General features: G+C 42.6%; 1 protein-coding gene across 2 annotated transcripts in view; it reads left to right on the top strand.

Annotated features, from left to right (window-relative positions):
• LOC139384056 (A-kinase anchor protein 6-like) overlaps window positions 1-26081 on the top strand; it is a 246674-nt gene that overhangs the window by 75755 nt on the left and 144838 nt on the right. For both annotated transcript variants that reach the window (XM_071128691.1, XM_071128692.1), the window contains one exon: window positions 24859-24981. In XM_071128691.1, the coding sequence (XP_070984792.1) occupies window positions 24859-24981 (123 nt within the window). The remainder of the gene's footprint in view (window positions 1-24858; window positions 24982-26081) is intronic.

The raw sequence follows: 26081 nt of genomic DNA on the forward strand, positions 1-26081 counted from the left end.
ATATAGATTAGTAGGGTAGAAGACACAGCAGCAAGGTCATTGATATAGATTAGTATGGTACGGTAGAAGACACAGCAATATGGTCATTGATATAGATTAGTATGGTATGGTAGAAGACACAGCAGTATGGTCATTGATATAGATTAGTATGGTACGGTAGAAGACATAGCAGCAAGGTCATTGATATAGATTAGTATGGTATGGTAGAAGACACAGCAGCAAGGTCATTGATATAGATTAGTATGGTATGGTAGAAGACATAGCAGCAAGGTCATTGATATAGATTAGTATGGTATGGTGGAAGACACAGCAGCAAAGTCATTGATTTAGATTAGTATATCAGCATCGTCATTGATATAGGTTAGTATGGTATGTTGGAGGACATAGCAGCAAGTTCATTGATATAGATTAGTATGCTATGGTAGAAGACACAGCAGCAAGGTCATTGATATAGATTAGTATGGTATGGTAGAAGAAACAGCAGTATGGTCATTGATATAGATTAGTATGGTATGGTAGTAGACACAGCAGCAAGGTAATTGATATAGATTAGTATGCTATGGTAGAAGACACAGCAGCAAGGTCATTGATATAGTTTAGTATGGTATGGTAGAAGACACAGCAGCAAGGTCATTGATAGAGATGAGTTTTATATGGTAGAAGACACAGCAGCAAGGTCATTGATATAGATTAGTATGGTATGGTAGAAGACACAGCAGCAAGGTCATTGATATAGATTAGTATTGTATGGTAGAAGACACAGCATCAAGGTCATTGATAGAGATTATTATGGTATGGTAGAAGACACAGCAGCAAGGTCATTGATATAGATTAGTATGGTATTGTAGAAGACACAGCAGCAAGGTCATTGATATAGATTAGTATGGTATGGTAGAAGACACAGCAGCAAGGTCATTGATATAGATTAGTATGGTATTGTAGAAGACACAGCAGCAAGGTCATTGATATAGATTAGTATATCAGCATCGTCATTGATATAGGTTTGTATGGTATGTTGGAGGACATAGCAGCAAGTTCATTGATATAGATTAGTATGCTATGGTAGAAGACACAGCAGCAAGGTCATTGATATAGATTAGTATGCTATGGTAGAAGACACAGCAGCAAGGTCATTGATAGAGATTAGTTTTATATGGTAGAAGACACAGCAGCAAGGTCATTAATATAGATTAGTATGGTATGGTAGAAGACATAGCAGCAAGGTCATTGATATAGATTAGTATGGTATGGTAGAAGACACAGCAGCAAGGTCATTGATATAGATTAGTAGGGTAGAAGACACAGCAGCAAGGTCATTGATATAGATTAGTATGGTATGGTAGAAGACATAGCAGCAAGGTCATTGATATAGATTAGTGTGGTATGGTAGAAGACACAGCAGTATGGTCATTGATATAGATTAGTATGGTATGGTAGAAGACACAGCAGCAACGTCATTGATATAGATTAGTATGGTATGGTAGAAGACACAGCAGCAAGGACATTGATATAGATTAGTATGGTATGGTAGAAGACACAGCAGCAAGGTCATTGATATAGATTAGTATATCAGCATCGTCATTGATATAGATTAGTATGCTATGGTAGAAGACACAGCAGCAAGGTCATTGATATAGATTAGTATGGTATGGTAGAAGACACAGCAGCAAGGTCATTGATATAGATTAGTATGGTATGGTAGAAGACACAGCAGCAAGGTCATTGATATAGATTAGTATGGTATGGTAGAAGACATAGCAGCAAGGTCATTGATATAGATTAGTATTGTATGGTAGAAGACACAGCAGCAACGTCATTGATATAGATTAGTATGGTATGGTAGAAGACACAGCAGCAAGGTCATTGATATAGGTTAGTATGGTATGGTAGAATACACAGCAGCAAGGTCATTGATATAGATTAGTATGGTATGGTAGAAGACATAGCAGCAAGGTCATTGATATAGATTAGTATTGTATGGTAGAAGACACAGCAGCAACGTCATTGATATAGATTGGTATGGTAGAAGACACAGCAGCAAGGTCATTGATACAGCAGCAAGGTCATTGATATAGAAGACACAGCAGCAAGGTCATTGATATAGATAGAAGACACAGCAGCAAGGTCATATGGTATGGTAGAAGACACAGCAGCAAGGTCATTGATATAGATTAGTATGGTATGGTAGAAGACACAGCAGCAAGGTCATTGATATAGATTAGTATGGTAGAAGACACAGCAGCAAGGTCATTGATATAGATTAGTATGGTAGAAGACACAGCAGCAAGGTCATTGATATGGTAGAAGACACAGCAGCAAGGTCATTGATATAGATTAGTATGGTAGAAGACACAGCAGCAAAGTCATTGATATAGATTAGTATGGTAGAAGACACAGCAGCAAGGTCATTGATATAGATTAGTAAGGTATTGTAAAAGACACAGCAGCAAGGTCATTGATATAGATTAGTAGGGTATTGTAGAAGACACAGCAGCAAGGTCATTGATATAGATTAGTATGGTATGGTAGAAGACACAGCAGCAAGGTCATTGATATAGATTAGTATGGTAGAAGACACAGCAGCAAGGTCATTGATATAGATTAGTATGGTAGAAGACAGAAAAGCAAGGTCATTGATATAGATTAGTATGGTATGGTAGAAGACATAGCAGCAAGGTCATTGATATAGATTAGTATGGTATGGTAGAAGACATAGCAGCAAGGTCATTGATATAGATTAGTAAGGTATTGTAGAAGACACAGCAGCAAGGTCATTGATATAGATTAGTGTGGTATGGTAGAAGACACTAAACTATATCAATGACCATACTGCTGTGTCTTCTACCATACCATACTAAACTATATCAATGACCTTGCTGCTGTATCGTATGGTAGAAGACACAGCAGTATGGTCATTGATATAAATTAGTATGGTATGGTAGAAGACACAGCAGCAAGGTCATTGATATAGATTTTTATGGTATGGTAGAAGAAATAGAAGCAAGGTCATTGATATAGATTAGTATGGTATGGTAGAAGACATAGCAGCAAGGTCATTGATATAGATTAGTATGGTATGGTAGAAGACATAGCAGCAAGGTCATTGATATAGATTTTTATGGTATGGTAGAAGAAATAGAAGCAAGGTCATTGATATAGATTAGTATGGTATGGTAGAAGACATAGCAGCAAGGTCATTGATATAGATTAGTATGGTATGGTAGAAGACACAGCAGTATGGTCATTGATATAGATTAGTATGGTAGAAGACAGAAAAGCAAGGTCATTGATATAGATTAGTATGGTATGGTAGAAGACACAGCAGCAAGGTCATTGATATAGATTAGTAGGGTAGAAGACACAGCAGCAAGGTCATTGATATAGATTAGTATGGTACGGTAGAAGACACAGCAAATGGTCATTGATATAGATTAGTATGGTATGGTAGAAGACACAGCAGTATGGTCATTGATATAGATTAGTATGGTACGGTAGAAGAGCAGCAAGGTCATTGATATAGATTAGTATGGTATGGTAGAAGACATAGCAGCAAGGTCATTGATATAGATTAGTATGGTATGGTGGAAGACACAGCAGCAAAGTCATTGATTTAGATTAGTATATCAGCATCGTCATTGATATAGGTTAGTATGGTATGTTGGAGGACATAGCAGCAAGTTCATTGATATAGATTAGTATGGTATGGTAGAAGAAACAGCAGTATGGTCATTGATATAGATTAGTATGGTATGGTAGTAGACACAGCAGCAAGGTAATTGATATAGATTAGTATTGTATGGTAGAAGACACAGCAGCAAGGTCATTGATAGAGATTATTATGGTATGGTAGATGACACAGCAGCAAGGTCATTGATATAGATTAGTATGGTATGGTAGAAGACATAGCAGCAAGGTCATTGATATACCTTAAGATGGTATAGTAGAAGACACAGCAGCAAGGTCATTGATATAGATTAGTATGGTATGGTAGAAGACACAGCAGCAAGGTCATTGATATAGATTAGTATAGAAGACACAGCAGCAAGGTCATTGATATAGATTAGTATGGTATTGTAGAAGACACAGCAGCAAGGTCATTGATATAGATTAGTATGGTATTGTAGAAGACACAGAAGCAAGGTCATTGATATAGATTAGTATGGTATGGTAGAAGACACAGCACAGCAGTATGGTAGAAGACACAGCAGCAAGGTCATTGATATAGATTAGTATATCAGCATGTCATTGATATAGATTAGTATGTATGGTAGAAGACACAGCAGCAAGGTCATTGATATAGGTAATTGCAGTATGGTCATTGATATAGATTAGTATGGTATGGTAGAAGACACAGCAGCAAGGTCATTGATATAGATTAGTATGGTATGGTATTGTAGAAGACACAGCAGCAAGGTCATTGATATAGATTAGTATGGTATGGTAGAAGACACAGCAGCAAGGTCATTGATATAGATTAGTATGGTATTGTAGAAGACACAGCAGCAAGGTCATTGATATAGATTAGTATATCAGCATCGTCATTGATATAGGTTTGTATGGTATGTTGGAGGACATAGCAGCAAGTTCATTGATATAGATTAGTATGCTATGGTAGACGACACAGCAGCAAGGTCATTGATATAGATTAGTATGCTATGGTAGAAGACACAGCAGTATGGTCATTGATATAGATTAGTATGGTATGGTAGAAGACACAGCAGCAAGGTCATTGATATAGATTAGTATGGTATGGTAGAAGACACAGCAGCAAGGTAATTGATAGATATTAGTTTTATATGGTAGAAGACACAGCAGCAAGGTCATTGATATAGATTAGTATGGTATGGTAGAAGACACAGCAGCAAGGTCATTGATATAGATTAGTATGGTATTGTAGAAGACACAGCAGCAAGGTCATTGATATAGATTAGTATTGTATGGTAGAAGACACAGCAGCAAGGTCATTGATATAGATTAGTATGGTATGGTAGAAGACACAGCAGCAAGGTCATTGATATAGATTAGTATGGTATTGTAGAAGACAAAGCAGCAAGGTCATTGATATAGATTAGTATATCAGCATCGTCATTGATATAGGTTAGTATGGTATGTTGGAGGACATAGCAGCAAGTTCATTGATATAGATTAGTATGCTATGGTAGAAGACACAGCAGCAAGGTCATTGATATAGATTAGTATGCTATGGTAGAAGACACAGCAGCAAGGTCATTGATTTAGATTAGTATATCAGCATCGTCATTGATATAGGTTAGTATGGTATGTTGGAGGACATAGCAGCAAGTTCATTGATATAGATTAGTATGCTATGGTAGAAGACACAGAAGCAAGGTCATTGATATAGATTAGTATGGTATGGTAGAAGACACAGCAGCACGGTCATTGATATAGATTAGTATGGTATGGTAGAAGACACAGCAGTATGGTCATTGATATAGATTAGTATGGTATGGTAGAAGACACAGCAGCAAGGTAATTGATATAGATTAGTATTGTATGGTAGAAGACACAGCAGCAAGGTCATTGATAGAGATTATTATGGTATGGTAGAAGACACAGCAGCAAGGTCATTGATATAGATTAGTATGGTATTGTAGAAGACACAGCAGCAAGGTCATTGATATAGATTAGTATGGTATTGTAGAAGACACAGCAGCAAGGTCATTGATATAGATTAGTATGGTATGGTAGAAGACACAGCAGCAAGGTCATTGATATAGATTAGTATGGTAGAAGACACAGCAGCAAGGTCATTGATATAGATTAGTATGGTAGAAGACAGAAAAGCAAGGTCATTGATATAGATTAGTATGGTATGGTAGAAGACATAGCAGCAAGGTCATTGATATAGATTAGTATGGTATGGTAGAAGACATAGCAGCAAGGTCATTGATATACCTTAAGATGGTATAGTAGAAGACACAGCAGCAAGGTCATTGATATAGATTAGTATGGTATGGTAGAAGACACAGCAGCAAGGTCATTGATATAGATTAGTAAGGTATTGTAGAAGACACAGCAGCAAGGTCATTGATATAGATTAGTGTGGTATGGTAGAAGACACTAAACTATATCAATGACCATACTGCTGTGTCTTCTACCATACCATACTAAACTATATCAATGACCTTGCTGCTGTATGGTATGGTAGAAGACACAGCAGTATGGTCATTGATATAAATTAGTATGGTATGGTAGAAGACACAGCAGCAAGGTCATTGATATAGATTTTTATGGTATGGTAGAAGACATAGAAGCAAGGTCATTGATATAGATTAGTATGGTATGGTAGAAGACATAGCAGCAAGGTCATTGATATAGATTAGTATGGTATGGTAGAAGACACAGCAGTATGGTCATTGATATAGATTAGTATGGTAGAAGACACAGCAGCAAGGTCATTGATATAGATTTTTATGGTATGGTAGAAGACATTGATATAGATTAGTATGGTATGGTATAGAGCAGCAAGGTCATTGATATAGATTAGTATGGTATGGTAGAAGACATAGCAGCAAGGTCATTGATATAGATTAGTATGGTATGGTAGAAGACACAGCAGTATGGTCATTGATATAGATTAGTATGGTAGAAGACACAGCAGCAAGGTCATTGATATAGATTAGTATGGTATTGTAGAAGACACAGCAGCAAGGTCATTGATATAGATTAGTAGGGTAGAAGACACAGCAGCAAGGTCATTGATATAGATTAGTATGGTACGGTAGAAGACACAGCAATATGGTCATTGATATAGATTAGTATGGTATGGTAGAAGACACAGCAGTATGGTCATTGATATAGATTAGTATGGTACGGTAGAAGAAACAGCAGCAAGGTAATTGATATAGATTTGTATGCTATGGTAGAAGACACAGCAGCAAGGTCATTGATATAGATTAGTATGGTATGGTAGAAGACACAGCAGTATGGTCATTGATATAGATTAGTATGGTATGGTAGTAGACACAGCAGCAAGGTAATTGATATAGATTAGTATGCTATGGTAGAAGACACAGCAGCAAGGTCATTGATATAGATTAGTATGGTATGGTAGAAGACACAGCAGCAAGGTCATTGATATAGATTAGTATGGTATTGTAGAAGACACAGCAGCAAGGTCATTGATATAGATTAGTATTGTATGGTAGAAGACACAGCAGCAAGGTCATTGATAGAGATTATTATGGTATGGTAGAAGACACAGCAGCAAGTTCATTGATATAGATTAGTATGGTATTGTAGAAGACACAGCAGCAAGGTCATTGATATAGATTAGTATGGTATGGTAGAAGACACAGCAGCAAGGTCATTGATATAGATTAGTATGGTATGGTAGAAGACACAGCAGCAAGGTCATTGATATAGATTAGTATGATATTGTAGAAGACAAAGCAGCAAGGTCATTGATATAGATTAGTATATCAGCATCGTCATTGATATAGGTTAGTATGGTATGTTGGAGGACATAGCAGCAAGTTCATTGATATAGATTAGTATGCTATGGTAGAAGACACAGAAGCAAGGTCATTGATATAGATTAGTATGGTATGGTAGAAGACACAGCAGCACTGTCATTGATATAGATTAGTATGGTATGGTAGAAGACACAGCAGTATGGTCATTGATATAGATTAGTATGGTATGGTAGTAGACACAGCAGCAAGGTAATTGATAGAGATTAGTATATCAGCATCGTCATTGATATAGGTTAGTATGGTATGTTGGAGGACATAGCAGCAAGTTCATTGATATAGATTAGTATGCTATGGTAGAAGACACAGAAGCAAGGTCATTGATATAGATTAGTATGGTATGGTAGAAGACACAGCAGCACTGTCATTGATATAGATTAGTATGGTATGGTAGAAGACACAGCAGTATGGTCATTGATATAGATTAGTATGGTATGGTAGTAGACACAGCAGTATGGTCATTGATATAGATTAGTATGGTATGGTAGAAGACACAGCAGCAAGGTCATTGATATAGATTAGTATGGTATGGTAGAAGACACAGCAGCAAGGTCATTGATAGAGATTATTTTTATATGGTAGAAGACACAGCAGCAAGGTCATTGATAGAGATTATTATGGTATGGTAGAAGACACAGCAGCAAGGTCATTGATATAGATTAGTATGGTATTGTAGAAGACACAGCAGCAAGGTCATTGATATAGATTAGTATGGTATGGTAGAAGACACAGCAGCAAGGTCAATTATATAGATTAGTATGGTATTGTAGAAGACACAGCAGCAAGGTCATTGATATAGATTAGTATGGTATGGTAGAAGACACAGCAGCAAGGTCATTGATATAGATTAGTAGGTTATTGTAGAAGACACAGCAGCAAGGTCATTGATATAGATTAGTATGGTAGTAGACACAGCAGCAAGGTCATTGATATATATTAGTATGGTAGTAGACACAGCAGCAAGGTCATTGATAGAGATTATTATGGTATGGTAGTAGACACAGCAGCAAGGTCATTGATATAGATTAGTATGGTATGGTAGAAGACACAGCAGCAAGGTCATTGATATAGATTAGTATGGTATTGTAGAAAACACAGCAGCAAGGTCATTGATATAGATTAGTAGGGTATGGTAGAAGACACAGCAGCAAGGTCATTGATATAGATTAGTATGGTATTGTAGAAAACACAGCAGCAATGTCATTGATATAGATTAGTATGGTAGTAGACACAGCAGCAAGGTCATTGATATAGATTAGTATGGTATTGTAGAAAACACAGCAGCAAGGTCATTGATATAGATTAGTTTGGTAGAAACACAGCAGCAATGTCATTGATATAGATTAGTATGGTAGAAGACACAGCAGCAAGGTCATTGATTTAGTTTAGTATGGTAGAAGACACAGCAGCAGGGCTATTTATATAGTTCATATGGTGTACTAGAAGACAGCAGGGTTAGATTAGGAATAACAATGGTTCAATCATCCAACCCTGTGTCACCCGACAGGATACCTTGGCCCTGGTAGATGCCCAAACGTTTGCATAAACACATTGTTCTCTATCATAAACATAACTATATAACCAATTATTTGAATAATCATGAAAATAGTATTAATACAATTAAGAAAGTAATATTTCATGATCAACTGTGTCAAACGCTTTGAATATATCTAAAAGATGCCAAGAGCGTAGTCATAGTTGACAACTGCTGTAAAGATTTTGTCCACAAGTTGCAAAACAAACATATGTAGAAAAGCCTTTTCAGTGTTAATGTAGGCCTATACATTTTTGGGGTGTAAAAAGTAATACTCACACAAGTAGTTGAATATTAATGTCCGTTCGAGTGTTCGAATAACTGTTCTCATCCCTAGTGGACTGGAGGCCATTGCTAGTGTACCCATATTGGGCAAAGAAGGAAGTAAAATACATGCTAAAATATGTGCTTTGATAAAACTCAACTTACATTTCAAAAACATACATTACATTGCATGAGCCACATCAGTTCAAATCATTTTTAATGAACTTTCTACATTATTATTGCATCACAATACCAGGCAGGCAGCCATTGCGAGTGTACCCTTGAGTTTAAGGTCTGTGCTGTCCGGAATCCTTGGGACGTCCCTATCCCATTGAAGTTGACATTTTAAAATGGTTATGGTTATGGTTAGGGTCGGGATGTCCCAAGGATCCCGGATAACACTGACCATGAGTTTACCAGTCAAATTGCCAGGGTTAGAGGTTCCAAACCTGTTTAATTTTATTCTATCTCTATGTGTGCAGCTGCTGATGCATTGTGCGAGGTGTTGCCTAGTCAACCAAATACTATTTTGCTTGTTTCAGCAAGGAGAAACTAAGTTTCATCACGTTTTTAAGAGTCCATGTTACGGACAAAACAGACTCAAAATCTTGAATGCCCGGCCATCTCGTCTTCAGTCAGCTGTTCGTTCCACAAAAAAAACACACACATATATACACACATATACACATACAGTATACACATATACACATAAACTGTACCAGGTCAAAGTTTGGACACATCTACTTATTCAAGGGTTTTTCTTTATTTTTGCTCTTTTCTACATTGTAGAATAATAGTGAAGACATCAAAACTATGTAATAACACATATGGAATCATGTAGTAACCAAAAAAGTGTTAAACAAATCAAAATATATTTTATATTTGAGATTCTTCAAAGTATCCTCCCTTTGCCTTGATGACAGCTTTACTCAATCTTGACATTCTCGCAACCAACTTCACCTGGAATTCTTTTCCAACAGTCTTGAAGGAGGCCCGAGATATGCTGAGCACTTGTTGGCTGCTTTTCCTTCACTCATTCCAAACCATCTCATTTGGGTTGAGGTCGGGTGATTGTGGAGGCCAGGTCATCTGATGCAGCACTCCACCACTTTTCTTCTTGGTCAAATAGCCCTACACAGCCTGGAGGTGTGTTGGGTGTTGACAATGACCAGCACACCTTCTCCTCCATGCTTCACGGTGGGAACCACACACTTGGAGATCATCTGTTCACCTACTCTGCTTCTCACAAAGACACGGCGGTTGGACTCATCAGACCAAAGGACAGATTTCCACCGGTCTAATGTCCATTTCTCGTGTTTCTTGGCCCGAAGCGAGTCTCTTCTTCTTATTATTATCTTAGTGTCCTTTAGTAGTTGTTTCTTTGCAGCAATTGGACCATGAAGGCCTGATTCACACAGTCTCCTCTGAACAGTTGATGTTGAGATGTGTCTGCTACTTGAACTCTGTGAAACATTTATTTTGCCTTGTAGCTCTAATGAACTTATGCTCTGCAGCAGAGGTAACTCTGGGTATTCCTTTCCTGTGGCGGTCCTCATGAGAAACAGTTTCAAATCAAATCAAATGCTATTTGTCACATGTGCCGAATACAACAGGTGTAGTAGACCTTACAGTGAAATGCTTACTTATAAGCCCTTAACCAACAATGCACTTTTAAGAAAATACCTAAAAAAAAGTAAGAGATAAGAATAACAAATAATTAAAGAGCAGCAGTAAATAACAATAGTGGGGGAATATATACAGGGGGTACTGGTACAGAGTCAATGTTTGGGGGCACCAGTTAGTTGAGGTAATCAAGGTAATATGTACATGTAGGGTTATTAAAGTGACTATGCTTAGATAATAACAGAGAGTAGCAGCAGCATAGAAGGGGGGGGGGGGGAAATGAAAATAGTCTGGATAGCCATTTGATAAGATGTCTTATGGCTCGGGGGTAGAAGCTGTTTAGAAGCCTCTTGGACCTAGACTTGGCGCTCCGGTACCACTTGTCGTGCTGTAGCAGAGAGAACAGTCTATGACTAGGGTGGCTGGAGTCTTTGGCAATTTTTAGGGCCTTCCTCTGGCACCGCCTGGTATAGAGGTCCTGGATGGCAGGAAGCTTGGCCCCGGTGATGTACTGGGCCGTTCGCATTACCCTCTGTAGTGCCTTGCGGTCAAAGGCCGAGCAGTTGCCATACCAGGCAGTGATGCAATCCGTCAGGATGCTCTCGATGGTGCAGGTGTAAAACCTTTTGAGGATCTGCGTACCCATGCCAAATATTTTCAGTCTCCTGAGGGAGAATAGGTTTTATCGTGCCTTCTTCACGACTGTCTTACGGTGTTGGACCATGTTAGTTTGTTGGTGATGTGGACGCCAAGGAACTTGAAGCTCTCAACCTGCTCCACTACAGCCCTGTTGATGAGAATGGGGGAGTGCTCGGCCCTCCTTTTCCTGTAGTCCACAATCAGGGACTGAGCACGTACCCCTGTGGGGCCCCCCTGTTGAGGATCAGCGTGGCAGATGTGTTGCTTCCTACCCTTACCACCTGGGGGTGGCCCGTCAGGAAGTCCAGGATCCAGTTGCAGGGGGAGGTGTTTTGTCCCAGGGTCCTTATCTTACTGAGCTTTGAGGGCACTATGGTGTTGAACCCTGAGCTGTAGTCAATGAATAGCATTCTAGCATAGGTGTTCATTTTGTCCAGGTGTGAAAGGGCTGTGTGGAGTGCAATAGAGATTGCACCCTCTGTGGACCTGTGGCGCGGTATGCAAATTAGAGTGGGTCTAGGGTTTCTGGGAAAATGGTTTTGATGTGAGCCATGACCAGCCTTTCAAAGCTGGCTACAGATGTGAGTGCTACGGATCTGTAGTCATTTAGGCAGGTTACTTTAGTGTTCTTGGGCACAGGGACTATGGTGGTCTGCTTGAAACATGTTGGTATTACAGACTCAGACAGGGATAGGTTGAACATGTCAGTGAAGACACTTGCCAGTTGGTCAGCGTATGCTCGGATTACGGGTCCTGGTAATCCATCTGGCGCTGCGGCCTTGTGAATGTTGACCTTGTGAATGTTTACTCACACCGGCTGCGGAGAGCGTGAATCACATGGTCGTCCGGAACAGCTGATGCTCTCATGCATGCTTCAGTGTTACTTGCCTCGAAGCGAGCACTGAAGTTATTTAGCTCGTCTGGTAGGCTCGTGTCACTGGGCAGCTCTCAGCTGTGCCTCCCTTTGTAGTCTGTAATAGTTTACAAGCCCTGACACATCTGACCAACATCGGAGCCGAAATCTTAGTCCTGTATTGACTCTTTGCCTGTTTGATGGATCGTCAGCGGGCATAGCGGGATTTCTTATAAGCTTCCAGGTTAGAGTCCTGCTCCTTGAAAGCGGCAGCTCTACCCTTTAGCTCAGTGCGAATGATGCCTGTAATCCATAGCTTCTGGTTGGGGTTTGTACTAGAGGTCGACCGATTAGTCGGCATGGCCGATTCATAACGATCGGTAATCTGCATTTTTGGACGCTGATTACATTGCACTCCACAAGGAGACTGCGTGGCAGGCTGATCACCTGTTACGCGAGTGCATTACACTTATCTTGTAAAAAACTATCATTCTTAACATAATCACTAGTTAACTACACATGGTTGATGATATTATTTGTTTAACTAGCTTGTCCTGCGTTGTAAATAATCAATGCGGTGCCTGTGAATTTATCATCGAATCACAGCCTACTTCTCCAAACGGGTGATGATTTAACAAGCGCATTCCCGAAAAAAGCACTGTCGTTGCACCATGTACTTAACCATAAACATCAATGATTTTCTTAAAATATTTTTTTAAACCTGCATATTTAGTTAAAAGAAATTCATGTTATCAGGCAATATTAACTAGGGAAATTGTGTCACTTCTCTTCTGGTGTGTTCTGTGCAAGCAGGGTCAGGGTATATGCAGCAGTTTGGGCCACCTGGCTCGTTGTGAACTGTGTGAAGTCTATTTCTTCCTAACAAATACATTTTCCAGAATTGTAAATAATTATGACATAACATTGAATGTTGTGTAATGTAACGGCAGTATTTACACTTAGGGATGTCACCCGTTAGATAAAATACGGAATGGTTCCGTATTTCACTGAAAGAATAAATGTTTTGTTTTCAAAATTATTTCAAGATTTGACCATATTAATGACCTAAGGCTCGTATTTCTGTGTGTTTATTATATTATAATGAAGTATATTATTTGATAGAGCAGTCTGACTGAGCGGTGGTAGGCAGCAGCAGGCTTGCAAGCATTCATTAAAACAGCACTTTCCTGCGTTTGCCAGCAGCTCTTAGCAATGCTTGAAGCACAGCGCTGTTTATGACTTCAAGCCTATCAACTCCCGAGATTAGGCTGGCAATACTATAGTGCCTATAAGAACATTGAATAGTCAAAGGTATATGAAATACAAATGGTATAGAGAGAAATAGTCCTATAATTCCAATAATAACTACAACCTAAAACTTCTTAACTGGGAATATTGAAGACTGATGTTAAAAGGAACCACCAGCTTTCATATGTTCTCATGTTCTGAGCAAGGAACTTAAAAGTTAGCTTTTTTACATGTCACATGTTGCACTTTTATATTCTTCTCCAAAACTTTGTTTTTGCATTATTTAAACCAAATTGAACATGTTTCATTATTTATTTGAGACTAAATAGATTTTTATTTATGTATTATATTAAGTTAAATAAGTCTTCATGCAGTATTGTTGTAATTTTCATTATTACAAATATATATATAAAAATCAGCCGATTAATCGGTATTATTGGCCCTCCAATAATCGGTATCGGCGTTGAAAAATCATAGTCGGTCGACCTCTAGTATGTACGTACAGTCACTGTGGAGACCACGTCATCGATGCACCAATTGATGAAGCCAGTGACTGTACTCCTCAATGCCATCGGAGGAATCCCGGAACAAGTTCCAGTCTGTGATAGCAAAACAGTCCTGTAGTTTAGCATCTGCTTCCTCTGACCACTTTTTTATAGACCGAGGCACTGGTGCTTCCTGCTTTAATTTTTGCTTGTAAGCAGGAATCAGGAAGATAGAATTATGGTCATATTTGCCAAATGGAGGGTGAGGGAGAGCTTTGTACTTGTCTCTGTGTGTGGAGTATAGATGGTCAAGAGTTTTTTTCCTTCTGGTTGTACATTTAACATGCTGATAGAAATGAGGTAAAACTGATTTAAGTTTCCCTGCATTAAAGTTCCCGGCCACTAGGAGCGCCGCCTCTGGATGAGTGTTTTCCTGTTTGCTTATGGAGGTATACAGCTCATTAAGTGCGGTTTTAGTGCCAGCATCGGCCTGTGGTGGTATGTAGACAGCTACAAAAAATACAGATGACAACTCTCTAGGTAGATAGTGTGGTCTACAGCTTTTAATGTCCCATTGGTAGGATATACGTGTTTTTAGTTTGTCACATTTATTTTCCAGCGATTTGAACGTTGGCTAACAGTACGGATGGCAAAGGCAGATAAGCCACTCGTTGCCTGATCCTCACAAGGCACCCCGATCTCTTTCTGCGAAATCTCAGTTTCTTTCTCCAGTGAATGACGGGGATGAAAGCCTGTTCGGGTGTTTCAAGTATATCCTTCCCGTCCGACTCATTAAATATATATTTTTTGTCCAATTCGAGGTGAGTAATCGCTGTTCTGATGTCCAGAAGATCTTTTCGGTCATAAGAGACGGTAGCAGCATTATGTACAAAATAAGTTACAAACAATGTGAAAAAACAAACAAAATAGCATGGTTGGTTAAGAGCCAATGAAACAGCAGCCATCCTCTACGGTGCCATCATATTGCTTGATGGTTTTTGTGACTACACTTAGAAACTTTCGAAGTTCTTGAAATGTTCCAGATTGACTGACCTTCATGTCTTAAAGTAATGATTGACTTTCATTTATCTTTGCTTATTTGAGCTGTTTTTGCCATAAGATGGACTTAGACCTATTTGGTGAAAGACCATCTTCTGTATACCAACCCTACCTTGTCACAACACAACTGATTGGCTCAAACGCATTAAGAAGGAAAGAAATTCCACAAATTAACTTTTAACAAGGCACACCTGTTAATTGAAATGCATTCCAGGTGACTACCTCATGAAGCTGGTTGAGAGAATGCCAAGAGTGTGCACAGCTGTCATCAAGGCAAAGAGTTCTGAAAATATGAAATATACTTGTTCATGTCACTGAGGGAGAGAGGGTAATATAATGTTTACATTATATCATGGATCCTATTGAAATATTGAGTGCTTAGGGTTAGAGGGTCTACACCAGAATGGTGTCATCTGGTCATCTGTAGGAGGAAGGTATATAGTGTGTGCAATTAAGCTTGGAATGTGCTGAACATGGGAAAGCAATCTTATGTGGCAGGCATTGGATAAGGTGAGAGAGCCATGGATTAGTGACGAAGGGAGTTGAGGTCAGGTCAGGTCACGTTAAGGGAGAAAGAAAAGTTTATGGCCGTATTACTGACTGCCTAGCAGTAAAGATACAACGTTTGTTCAGATGGGTAAGCGGAGACTCAGCCTAGGAGAAAGGTTTAAATATCCGTGTTTGTGTGAAATGTTTTTGTCTGAATGCAGCTGTATTGACCCTCTGGGATGAACTGTCCGTCAAGTTTTACTCTGAGAATTAGAACCGAACAATAGCTTTGATGTCTTCACTATTATTCTACAATGTAGAAAATAGTACAAATAAAGAAAAACCCTGGAAGGAGTAGGTGTGTCCAAACTGTTGACTGGTACTATATATAGTATATACACATACAGTGCATTGGGAAAGTATTCAGACCCCTTGACTTTTTCCACATTTTGTTGCATTACAGCCTTATCCTAAAATGGATGAAAACATTTTTCCCTTATCAATCTACACACAATACCCTATAATTGCAAAGCAAAAACTGAATTTTAGAAATTTGTGAAAATGTATAAAAATATTGAAATATCACATTTACATAAGTATTCAGGCCCTTTACTAAGTACTTTGTTGAAGCACCTTTGGCAGCGAATACAGCCCCGAGACTTCTTGGCTATGACGCTACAAGCTTGGCACATTTGGGGAGTTCACCCCATTCTTCTCTGCAGATCCTCTCAAACTCTGTCAGGTTGGATGGGGAGCGTTGCTGCACAATTATTTTCAGGTCTCTCCAGAGATGTTCGATCCGGTTCAAGTCTCTGGCTGGGCCACTTGAGGACATTCAGAGACTTGTCCCAAAGCCTCTCCTGCATTGTCTTGGCTGTGGGCTTAGTTGTCCTGTTGGAAGGTGAGCCTCCAACCCTGTCTTAAGTTCTGAGAGCTCTGGATCAGGTTTTCATCAAGGATCTCTCTGTACTTTGATCCATTCATGTTTCCCTCGATCCTGACTAGTCTCCCAGTCCCTGCTGCTGAAGAACTTCCCCACAGCATGCTGCTGTCACCACCATGCTTCACCGTAGGGGATGGTATTGGTCAGGTGATGAGCGGTGCCTGGTTTCAACCAGATGTGACACTTGGCATTCAGGCCAAACAGTTCAATATTGCTTTCATCTGACCAGAGAATCTTGCTTTTTGGAAAACTCCAAGCGGGCTGTCGTGTGCCTTTTACTGAGGAGTGGCTTTCGTTTGGCCATTCTACCATAAAAGCCTGATTGGTGGAGTGCTGCAGAGATGGTTGTCCTTCTGTAAGGTTCTCCCATCTCCAAAGAGGAACTCTGGAGCTCTTTCAGTGACCATCGGGTTCTTGGTCACCTCCCTGACCAAGGCCCTTCTCCCCCTATTGTTCAGTTTGACCAGGTGGCCACCTCTAGGGAAGAGTCTTGGTGGTTCCAAAATTCTCCCATTTAAGAATGATGGAGACCACTGTGCTCTTGGGGACCTTCAATGCTGCAGACATTTTTTGTTACCCTTCCCCAGATACAGGGGCTCCCGAGTGGCCCAGCGATCTTCGGCTCTGCATCTCAGTGCAAGTGGCATCACTACAGTCCCAGGCTGAATTACATCCGGCCATGAGTCCCATAGGGCGGCGCACAATTGGCCCAGCATCGTCCGGGTTTGGCCGGGGTAGGCCGTCTTTGTAAATAAGAATTTGTTCTTCATTTATTTGCGTAGTTGCAGTGCCTTGCAAAAGTATTTATCCCCCTTGGTGTTTTTCCTATTTTGTTACATTACAACCTGTAATTTACATTTATTTTTATTTGGATTTCATGTAATGGACGTATACAAAATAGTCCAATTGGTGAAGTGAAATATTTATTTTTACTTGTTTCAAAAATGTTTAAAAAAATGTAAAACTGAAAAGTAGTGCGGGCATATGTATTCACCCCCTTTGCTATGCAGCTCCTAAATAAGATCTGGTGCAACCAATTACCTTCAGAAGTCACATAATTAGTTAAATAAAGTCCACCTGTGTGCAATCTAAGTGGCACATGATCTGTCACATGATCTCAGTATATATACACCTGTTCTGAAAGACCAAGAGACTGCAACACCACTAAGCAAGTGGCACCACTAAGCAAGGGCCACCACTAAGCAAGGGCCACCACTAAGCAAGTGGCACCATGAAGACCAAGGAGCTCTCCAAACAGGTCAGGGACAAAGTTGTGGAGAAGCACAGATCAGGGTTGGGTTATAAAAAAATATCCGGAACTTTGAACATTCCACGGCCAATGTTAGCTCAGGGATTTGATCTTGCAACCTTTTGGTTACAAGTCCAATGCTCTAACCACTTTTGCTTTGTCATTATGGGGTATTATGTGTAGATTGACGAGGAAAATATTTACATTTAATCCATTTTAGAATAAGGCTGCAACGTAACAGAATGTGGAAGGGGTCTGAGTGTACAAAACATTATGAACACCTGCTCTTTCCATGACAGACTGACAAGGTGAAGCTGGGATCCCTTATTGATGTCACCTGTTAAATCCACTTCAATCAGTGTTGAAGAAGGTGAGGAAACAGGTTAAAGAAGGATTTTTAATCCTTGAGACAATTGAGACATGGATTGTGTATGTGTGCCATTCAGAGGGTGAATTTGCAAGACTAAAGATTTAAGTGCCTTTGAACAGGGTATGCTAGTAGGTGACAGGTGCACCGTTTTGTGTCAAGAACTGCAACGCTGCCGGGTTTTTCACGTGATGTTTTTTTTATTTTCATGGCGTTATTCATCCATAACCGTCTGTTACGTGGTTATACGGTCATTTTACCAGCACTCGATTGACTCCAAAGTTAATGTATTCCCAAACTAGACAGTGTTGCTAATTCATTCTGGTTCATAATGATGGTGTCAATATGCATTTGCATGTCAACACATCTTCAAAGGTCAGCTGTATACTGACAGCTACAGTATTGATTAAGTGATTTATGAACAGATTAACATTGCATATGGTAATACGGCATTAGTACACAACAAGGTTTCCTCCAATGTCACATAGCATGCCAAACTGAGGATTAAGGTTGTGACAAGCTTTGAATACCTACACATCAGAGATGGCCTAACCTGCTTTTGAGGATCATTCAGCATGCTGCATACCTGTTTGCTCTGATCCAATTCTTATTGTAGAAAGAAAAGAACGCAGGAGAGCTACAGAGTACATTCAGAAATATTAAAAAGCGAAAACCAGTGCCAGCTAGCACATTAAAAGCTTAGTGAAACACATCACTCCCTGGTCTTCTCTCTACTCTCACATAGAATAACCTCAACTACTGACCAATGCACTGCAACCTTCTCCTGCATCCCTCTCATGTTCATGTTTATCATCCACCTGTAATGCAATTAGACCATTAGGTAAATAATGAAGAGCATGTAATCAAATCTATGAAGGAGCTGGGTGCTAATGTATTATTTGAGAGAGAGAGACACACTCACTCCATTCTTTAACACATACAGTAAGTAGTGATATTATATTCTCCATAGTCAGTGAACCTGTCACGCCCTGACCTGAGTATTCTTTGTTTTCTTTATATATTTTGGTTAGGTCAGGGTGTGACAAGGGTGGTATGTGTTTTGTCTCATCTAGGGTTTTGTACTGACTAGGGGTTTTGTAGATTTGTGGTTGTGGTTGTTTCCATCTAGGTGTTTTTGTAGGTCTATGGTTGCCTAGATTGGTTCTCAATTAGAGGCAGGTGTTTATCGTTGTCTCTGATTGGGAACAATATTTAGGCAGCCATCCTCTTTGGGTATTTGGTGGGTTATTGTCTATGTTATGTTGCATGTTAGCACAGTGTTTATATAGCGGTCACGGTCGTCTTTATCGTCTTATTCGTTTTGTTGTTTAAGTGTTCTTCATGTTCTTCATTAAATAAAGAAGAATGTATTTTAACCACGCTGCGCTTTGGTCCCCTCCATACGACGATCGTGCCAGAATAACCCACCAACCAAGGACCAAGCAGCGTGGTAACGGGCAGCAGCAGCAGCGAACACAAGACTCCTGAACTTGGAAGGAGATATTAGACGGCAAGGGACCATGGGGACAGCCGGGTGAATATCGCTGTCCCAAGGCAGAGCTGGAGGCAGCGAAGGCAGAGAGGCGCTGGTATGAGGAGGCAGCACGGCAGCGCAACTGGGAGCCCGAGAGGCAGCCCCAAAAATGTATTGGGGGGGCACACAGGGAGTGTGGCGAAGCCAGGTCGGAGAACTGCGCCAACTTCCTGTGCTTACCGGAGAGAGGAACCGGGCATGCACCGTGTTATGCGGTGGATCGCACTGTACCCGGTGCGTGTGCATAGCCCGGTTCGGTACATTCCAGCTCCTCGTATCGGCCGGGCTAGAGTGGGCATCGAGCCAGGTGCCATGAAGCTGGCTCTATGCATCTGGTCTCCAGTGCGTCTCCTCGGGCCGGCATACATGGCACCAGCCTTACGCATGGTGTCCCCGGTTCGCCAGCACAGCCCAGTGCGGGCTATTCCACCTCGCCGCACTGGCCTGGCTACGGGGAGCATACAACCAGGTAAGGTTGGGCAGGCTCTGAAGAGGCCCTTGAAGAGGGCAATGACTCCAGCGCTGCCAGAGCCTCCCGTCTGTCCTGAGCTGCTAGAGCCTCCCGTCTGTCCTGAGCTGCTAGAGCCTCCTGTCTGTCCTGAGCTGCTAGAGCCTCCCGTCTGTCCTGAGCTGCTAGAGCCTCCCGTCTGTCCTGAGCTGCTAGAGCCTCCCGTCTGTCCTGAGCTGCTAGAGCCTCCCGTCTGTCCTGAGCTGCTAGAGTCTCCCGTCTGTCCTGAGCCGTCAGTCAGCCAGGACCTGCCAGAGCCGTCAGTCAGCCAGGACCTGCCAGAGCCGTCAGTCAGCCAGGACCTGCCAGAGCCGTCAGTCAGCCAGGACCTGCCAGAGCCGTCAGCCAGCCAGGAGCTGCCAGAGCCGTCAGCCAGCCAGGAGCTGCCAGAGCCGTCAGCCAGCCAGGAGCTGCCAGAGCCGTCAGCCAGCCAGGAGCTGCCAGAGCCGTCAGCCAGCCAGGAGCTGCCCCTCTGTTCGGAGCTGCCCCTCTGTTCGGAGCTGCCCCTCTGTTCGGAGCTGCCCCTCTGTTGGTAGCTGCCCCTCTGTTCGGAGCTGCCCCTCAGTCCAGTGGGGCCTTTAATTAGGGTCTTAGACCCTAGGTCGGAGGCAAGGGTCGTCCCTCTGAAGAGGCCCTTGAAGAGGGCAATGACTATGGTAGAGTGTGGTCTACGTCCCGCACCCGAGCCGCCACCATGAAAGGGGCCCACCCGGACCCTCCCCTTTAGATTAGGTTTTTGCGGCCGGAGTCCGCACCTTTGTGGGGGGGGGGGGGGGGGGTACTGTCACGCCCTGACCTGAGTATTCTTTGTTTTCTTTATATATTTTGGTTAGGTCAGGGTGTGACAAGGGTGGTATGTGTGTTTTGTCTCATCTAGGGTTTTGCACTGTCTAGGGGTTTTGTAGATTTATGGGGTTGTTTCCATCTAGGTGTTTTTGTAGGTCTATGGTTGCCTAGATTGGTTCTCAATTAGAGGCAGGTGTTTATTGTTGTCTCTGATTGGGAACCATATTTAGGCAGCCATCTTCTTTGGGTATTTGGTGGGTTATTGTCTATGTTATGTTGCATGTTAGCACAGTGTTTATATAGCGGTCACGGTCATCTTTATTGTTTTTTTTGTTTAAGTGTTCTTCATGTTCTTCATTCAATAAAGAAGAATGTATTCACACCACGCTGCGCTTTGGTCCCCTCCATACGACGATCGTGACAGAACCTCAGCCCTGATGAGCCTCGGTGACTCCATGGTATCCTGCCATGCCATCACAGGGATGTCTGTCTGACACTTGTTCCACAGTCTCCAGGACAATGTCAATGCCAGTAGAGTTACTATGAGCCAGCCTATAAATACTACCTAGACATAACTAGTATTGTATAATCCTTTAGCATCAACATTCTCCACTATATATGATTGAATATTATCTGTAGTTTTACACTGTAGCTATTATGCCATGAAAATACTCTGTGTTTGTCCCAAATGACACAATATTCCTTATATGGTGCACTACATTTGACCAGAGCATTATGGGTCCTGGTCAAAAGTAGTGCACTAAATAGGGAATATGGTGCCATTTTGGGAGGCAGACTCAGTCTTTTGACTATTTATCTCCACAGTCTGTCAGTGAGCCACACAGTGGATTCTCTCCTGTTGGTAAAGCCTGAATAGCACAGTGCGGTTTTAATGCCACCTCCTGGCAGGAATGGAGAATGACGACTGTGAGAGAATTCATATTTGGCTCGTCTACAGTGCCTACATATAAAATAGAACAGCATTTTGTTGCATATGCAGTGCATACATTTCATGCATTGAAAACAATTCATTGAAATGAAATGCTTGCTGTTATAGTTCTGTAATGTACTACCAGCCATGTATCTTTCCAATGGTTGTTACTGATTGTTAGATGTTTAGGTTGCCACTTTGGCGATTCCATAGGATTAAATGTATTTACAAATCAGACATCTTGAAGGGTTCCATACAATCAGAGGATTAGCACATTCTCTCCTCTGCTGTCCTTGGGCTATGTCTAACAGAGAGGCTGGGACTGAGAGAGAGCCTGAGGCTATGAGAGAGTCAGCTAGGCTGTGAGGCTATGGGGCTGAGAGAGAGGCAGCCAGGCTGTGAGAGAGGCAGCCAGGCTGTGAGGCTATGGGGTTGAGAGAGAGGCAGCCAGGCTGTGAGGCTATGGGGCTGAGAGAGAGGCAGCCAGGCTGTGAGGCTATGGGGCTGAGAGAGAGGCAGCCAGGCTGTGAGGCTATGGGGCTGAGAGAGAGGCAGCCAGGCTGTGAGGCTATGGGGCTGAGAGAGAGGCAGCTAGGCTGTGAGGCTATGGGGCTGAGAGAGAGTCAGCCAGGCTGTGAGGCTATGGGGCTGAGAGAGAGGCAGCCAGGCTGTGAGGCTATGGGGCTGAGAGAGAGGCAGCCAGGCTGTGAGGCTATGGGGCTGAGAGAGAGGCAGCCAGGCTGTGAGGCTATGGGGCTGAGAGAGAGGCAGCCAGGCTGTGAGGCTATGGGGCTGAGAGAGAGAGGCAGCCAGGCTGTGAGGCTATGGGGCTGAGAGAGAGGCAGCCAGGCTGTGAGGCTATGAGGCTGAGAGAGAGGCGGCTAGGCTGTGAGGCTATGGGGCTGAGAGAGAGGCAGCCAGGCTGTGAGGCTATGGGGCTGAGAGAGAGGCAGCCAGGCTGTGAGGCTATGGGGCTGAGAGAGAGGCAGCCAGGCTCTGAGGCTATGGGGCTGAGAGAGAGGCAGCCAGGCGCGCCACCTGAGATGATACGTGTCACACACAGAGGTGATTGAATACATTAGCATGCAGGCCTCTGGAGATGACTTCATCCTCATGGCAACAGACAGCTAGCTGGCAGCTGAAGGTTCTACTGGGGGTTTCTCAGGGGCCTAGTCAAGTGTGACGCCACGGACGAGCAGAGCCTTCCTTCCCTCTATCCCTCTCTCTCTTTCTCACTCTTTCTTGCTCTTTCGCTTTCCATTCCTTAAAGTCTGCCTTTCTCTCACTCCCTCTATACGGCTGTCTTTTTTCAGTCTTCCTTTTTCTACTCTCCACCTGTCTTTCTCTCTTTTTCCCTGAGAGAAGTTTAGAGGGGATGGATGGGAAGAGAAGGGATGTTGCTCATTCATGTTATTCATACGCTTTTCCTCCTGCCTGCCTGGCGCATTACATTGGCCCATAAACCCATTCTGTGACAAGCTAAGCCCTGCCGTTAATGCTGTTGTGACCAGGGTCTGTGTATTCATCTTGGTTGTTGTCACCAGGGTCTGTGTATTCATCTTGGTTGTTGTCACCAGGGTCTGTGTATTCATCTTGGTTGTTGTCACCAGGGGCTGTGTATTCATCTTGGTTGTTGTCACCAGGGGCTGTGTATTCATCTTGGTTGTTGTCACCAGGGGCTGTGTATTCATCTTGGTTGTTGTCACCAGGGGCTGTGTATTAATCTTGGTTGTTGTCACCAGGGGCTGTGTATTAATCTTGGTTGTTGTCACCAGGGGCTGTGTATTCATCTTGGTTGAAAGCTTTACTGGTGGAGAGGGAGGATGAAAAGGAAATGCACATAATGCCCTTGTCCTGGGGAATTGTGTTCTAGTCTCAGTGTCTGTAATGTGCATATCTCACTGGCTAATATGGCCCGCTTACGACTAGTCTACTGCACACAGTCAAGACATTAATGCAATATATTTTTTATGGTGGAAAAGGGAGAGGGGTAAAGAGGAAGATTGAGCAGGAGGGAGAGTATTTGTTAGTGACTGAGCAAGGTCCTGGTTATGCCCACTATACTAGTATCGCAATCCAGGCCCTGGTAATAGGATGGTACTGATACTACACCCTGTGTGCCAGCCTACCAGCTCTGCCTTTAAACCAAGACTCTGCCTCAGATCCTGCCTCAGACCCTGCAAACAAACATACTGGGGCTCTATCCACATCTGAAAAGAGGTCATTTAAATCAATATTTTGGATTTTCATCACTGTCACATAATGAGCAGGAGGCCTGCCATGGAGAATGAGAGAAATATAATCATGTTGAATTCTGGGGCCATGAATTACCCAACACCGAACAATGAGTGAAGCTTTACTGCATCCATACACTGTACACCAGGGAGTGAACACTGGATGTACAGAGCTGAGGTAGTAATCAATGAAGTCAATGCCTTTCTTCACCAGCGGATGGCAGTAGTCACACACCACACAGCGAGCCTCTCCTCCACTCATCCTCTCTTTGACTAAGCACCTCTAGCTGTTCAAGGGCAATGTTACTAATGGGAAATCTTCCCCATCAACCCATTGTTTGTGTGTATAAACTGATGTGTGTACTGTGTATACCCTCAATTCACCCTAAAGTTGGTTGTTTTAACTCAAGGGATGAAATATTACATAACAACAACAAGAATAACACCAGAGTTGCTGCTGTAGGTTGACTTTCTCTTGCTCTTTCTCTCTCTCTTGCTCTTTCTCTCTTTCTCTCTGTTGCTCTTTCTCTCTCTCTTGCTCTTTCTCTCTCTCTTGCTCTTTCTCTCTTTCTCTCTCTTGCTCTTTCTCTTTCTCTTGCTCTTTCTCTTTCTCTCTCAGGGCTTTGTGAAAAAACTAGATGAGTTTATCTGCTGGCTGAGGGAAGCCCTGGAGACCACAGAGAACTGGACGCCACCCAAAGCTGAAATGGACAGCCTCAAGCTCTACCTGGAGACACACCTGGTGACACACACACACACACACACACTGTCTCTCTCCCTCTCTCATGCGCTCACATGCAACAACGTGCACAGTTCATAACTGCATATGAATACAAACAAAGAGACGTGCTGCTTCCTGACAAGTCCTCACACTCTCAACAGCAAACATATGTGCAAGTGCACACAAACACATACACACATGCGCAGACAGACAGACACACACACACGTACACACACTTTGCATACATCCAGAGAGACCAGCCAATATGCCTCTTCATAGCTCCCTGCTGAGTGCATCTCTGCATAATTATATACGTATATAAACATGTGTTATACTCTGTTCTTCATGCCAACAACACTAACACCCAGTAAACATGCATTTGTATTTTATCCCTAATCTTGTACAAAACTCTCTGTGTGTACATATACTGTATATCTCTATCAGTATCAGAGGTTTGCTGTGGAACAGGCAGCCAAGTTTGTCATCTTGATGGAAGGAAGATGTGAAGCCCTTCCCAATAAAACATTACTACATGTTAGTATTGATTGAGACGGGCCCTGCTAGGCACACTTGTTTTCCTCACCCCCTGCTCCAGGGGAGGGGAGTGGAGGGGAGCTGCTCCCAATTCGATGTTTGGTCTTGGGCTGCAGCTGGCACGTAGCATTGGGGGTGGAGGGAGGTTGAATGAGTAGCTTAGCGAGGCGGCGAGCTGCGCTTCTTTCCGGTGCCCCTGTGAGAGCAGTAACGAGATGTCTGTGAGCCCGGGCCGAGCAGGCGCCTCTTTCCGGTGCCTCTGTGAGAGCGGTAACGAGATGTCTGTGAGCCCTGGCCGAGCAGGCGCCTCTTTCCGGTGCCCCTGTGAGAGCGGTAACGAGATGTCTGTGAGCCCGGGCCGAGCAGGCGCCTCTTTCCGGTGCCCCTGTGAGAGCGGTAACGAGATGTCTGTGAGCCCGGGCCGAGCAGGCGCCTCTTTCCGGTGCCCCTGTGAGAGCGGTAACGAGATGTCTGTGAGCCCGGGCCGAGCAGGCGCCTCTTTCCGGTGCCCCTGTGAGAGCGGTAATGAGATGTCTGTGAGCCCGGGCCGAGCAGGCGCCTCTTTCCGGTGCCTCTGTGAGAGCGGT

The sequence above is a fragment of the Oncorhynchus clarkii genome, chromosome 25, assembly GCF_045791955.1.
Source record: "Oncorhynchus clarkii lewisi isolate Uvic-CL-2024 chromosome 25, UVic_Ocla_1.0, whole genome shotgun sequence".
Taxonomy (NCBI): domain Eukaryota; kingdom Metazoa; phylum Chordata; class Actinopteri; order Salmoniformes; family Salmonidae; genus Oncorhynchus; species Oncorhynchus clarkii.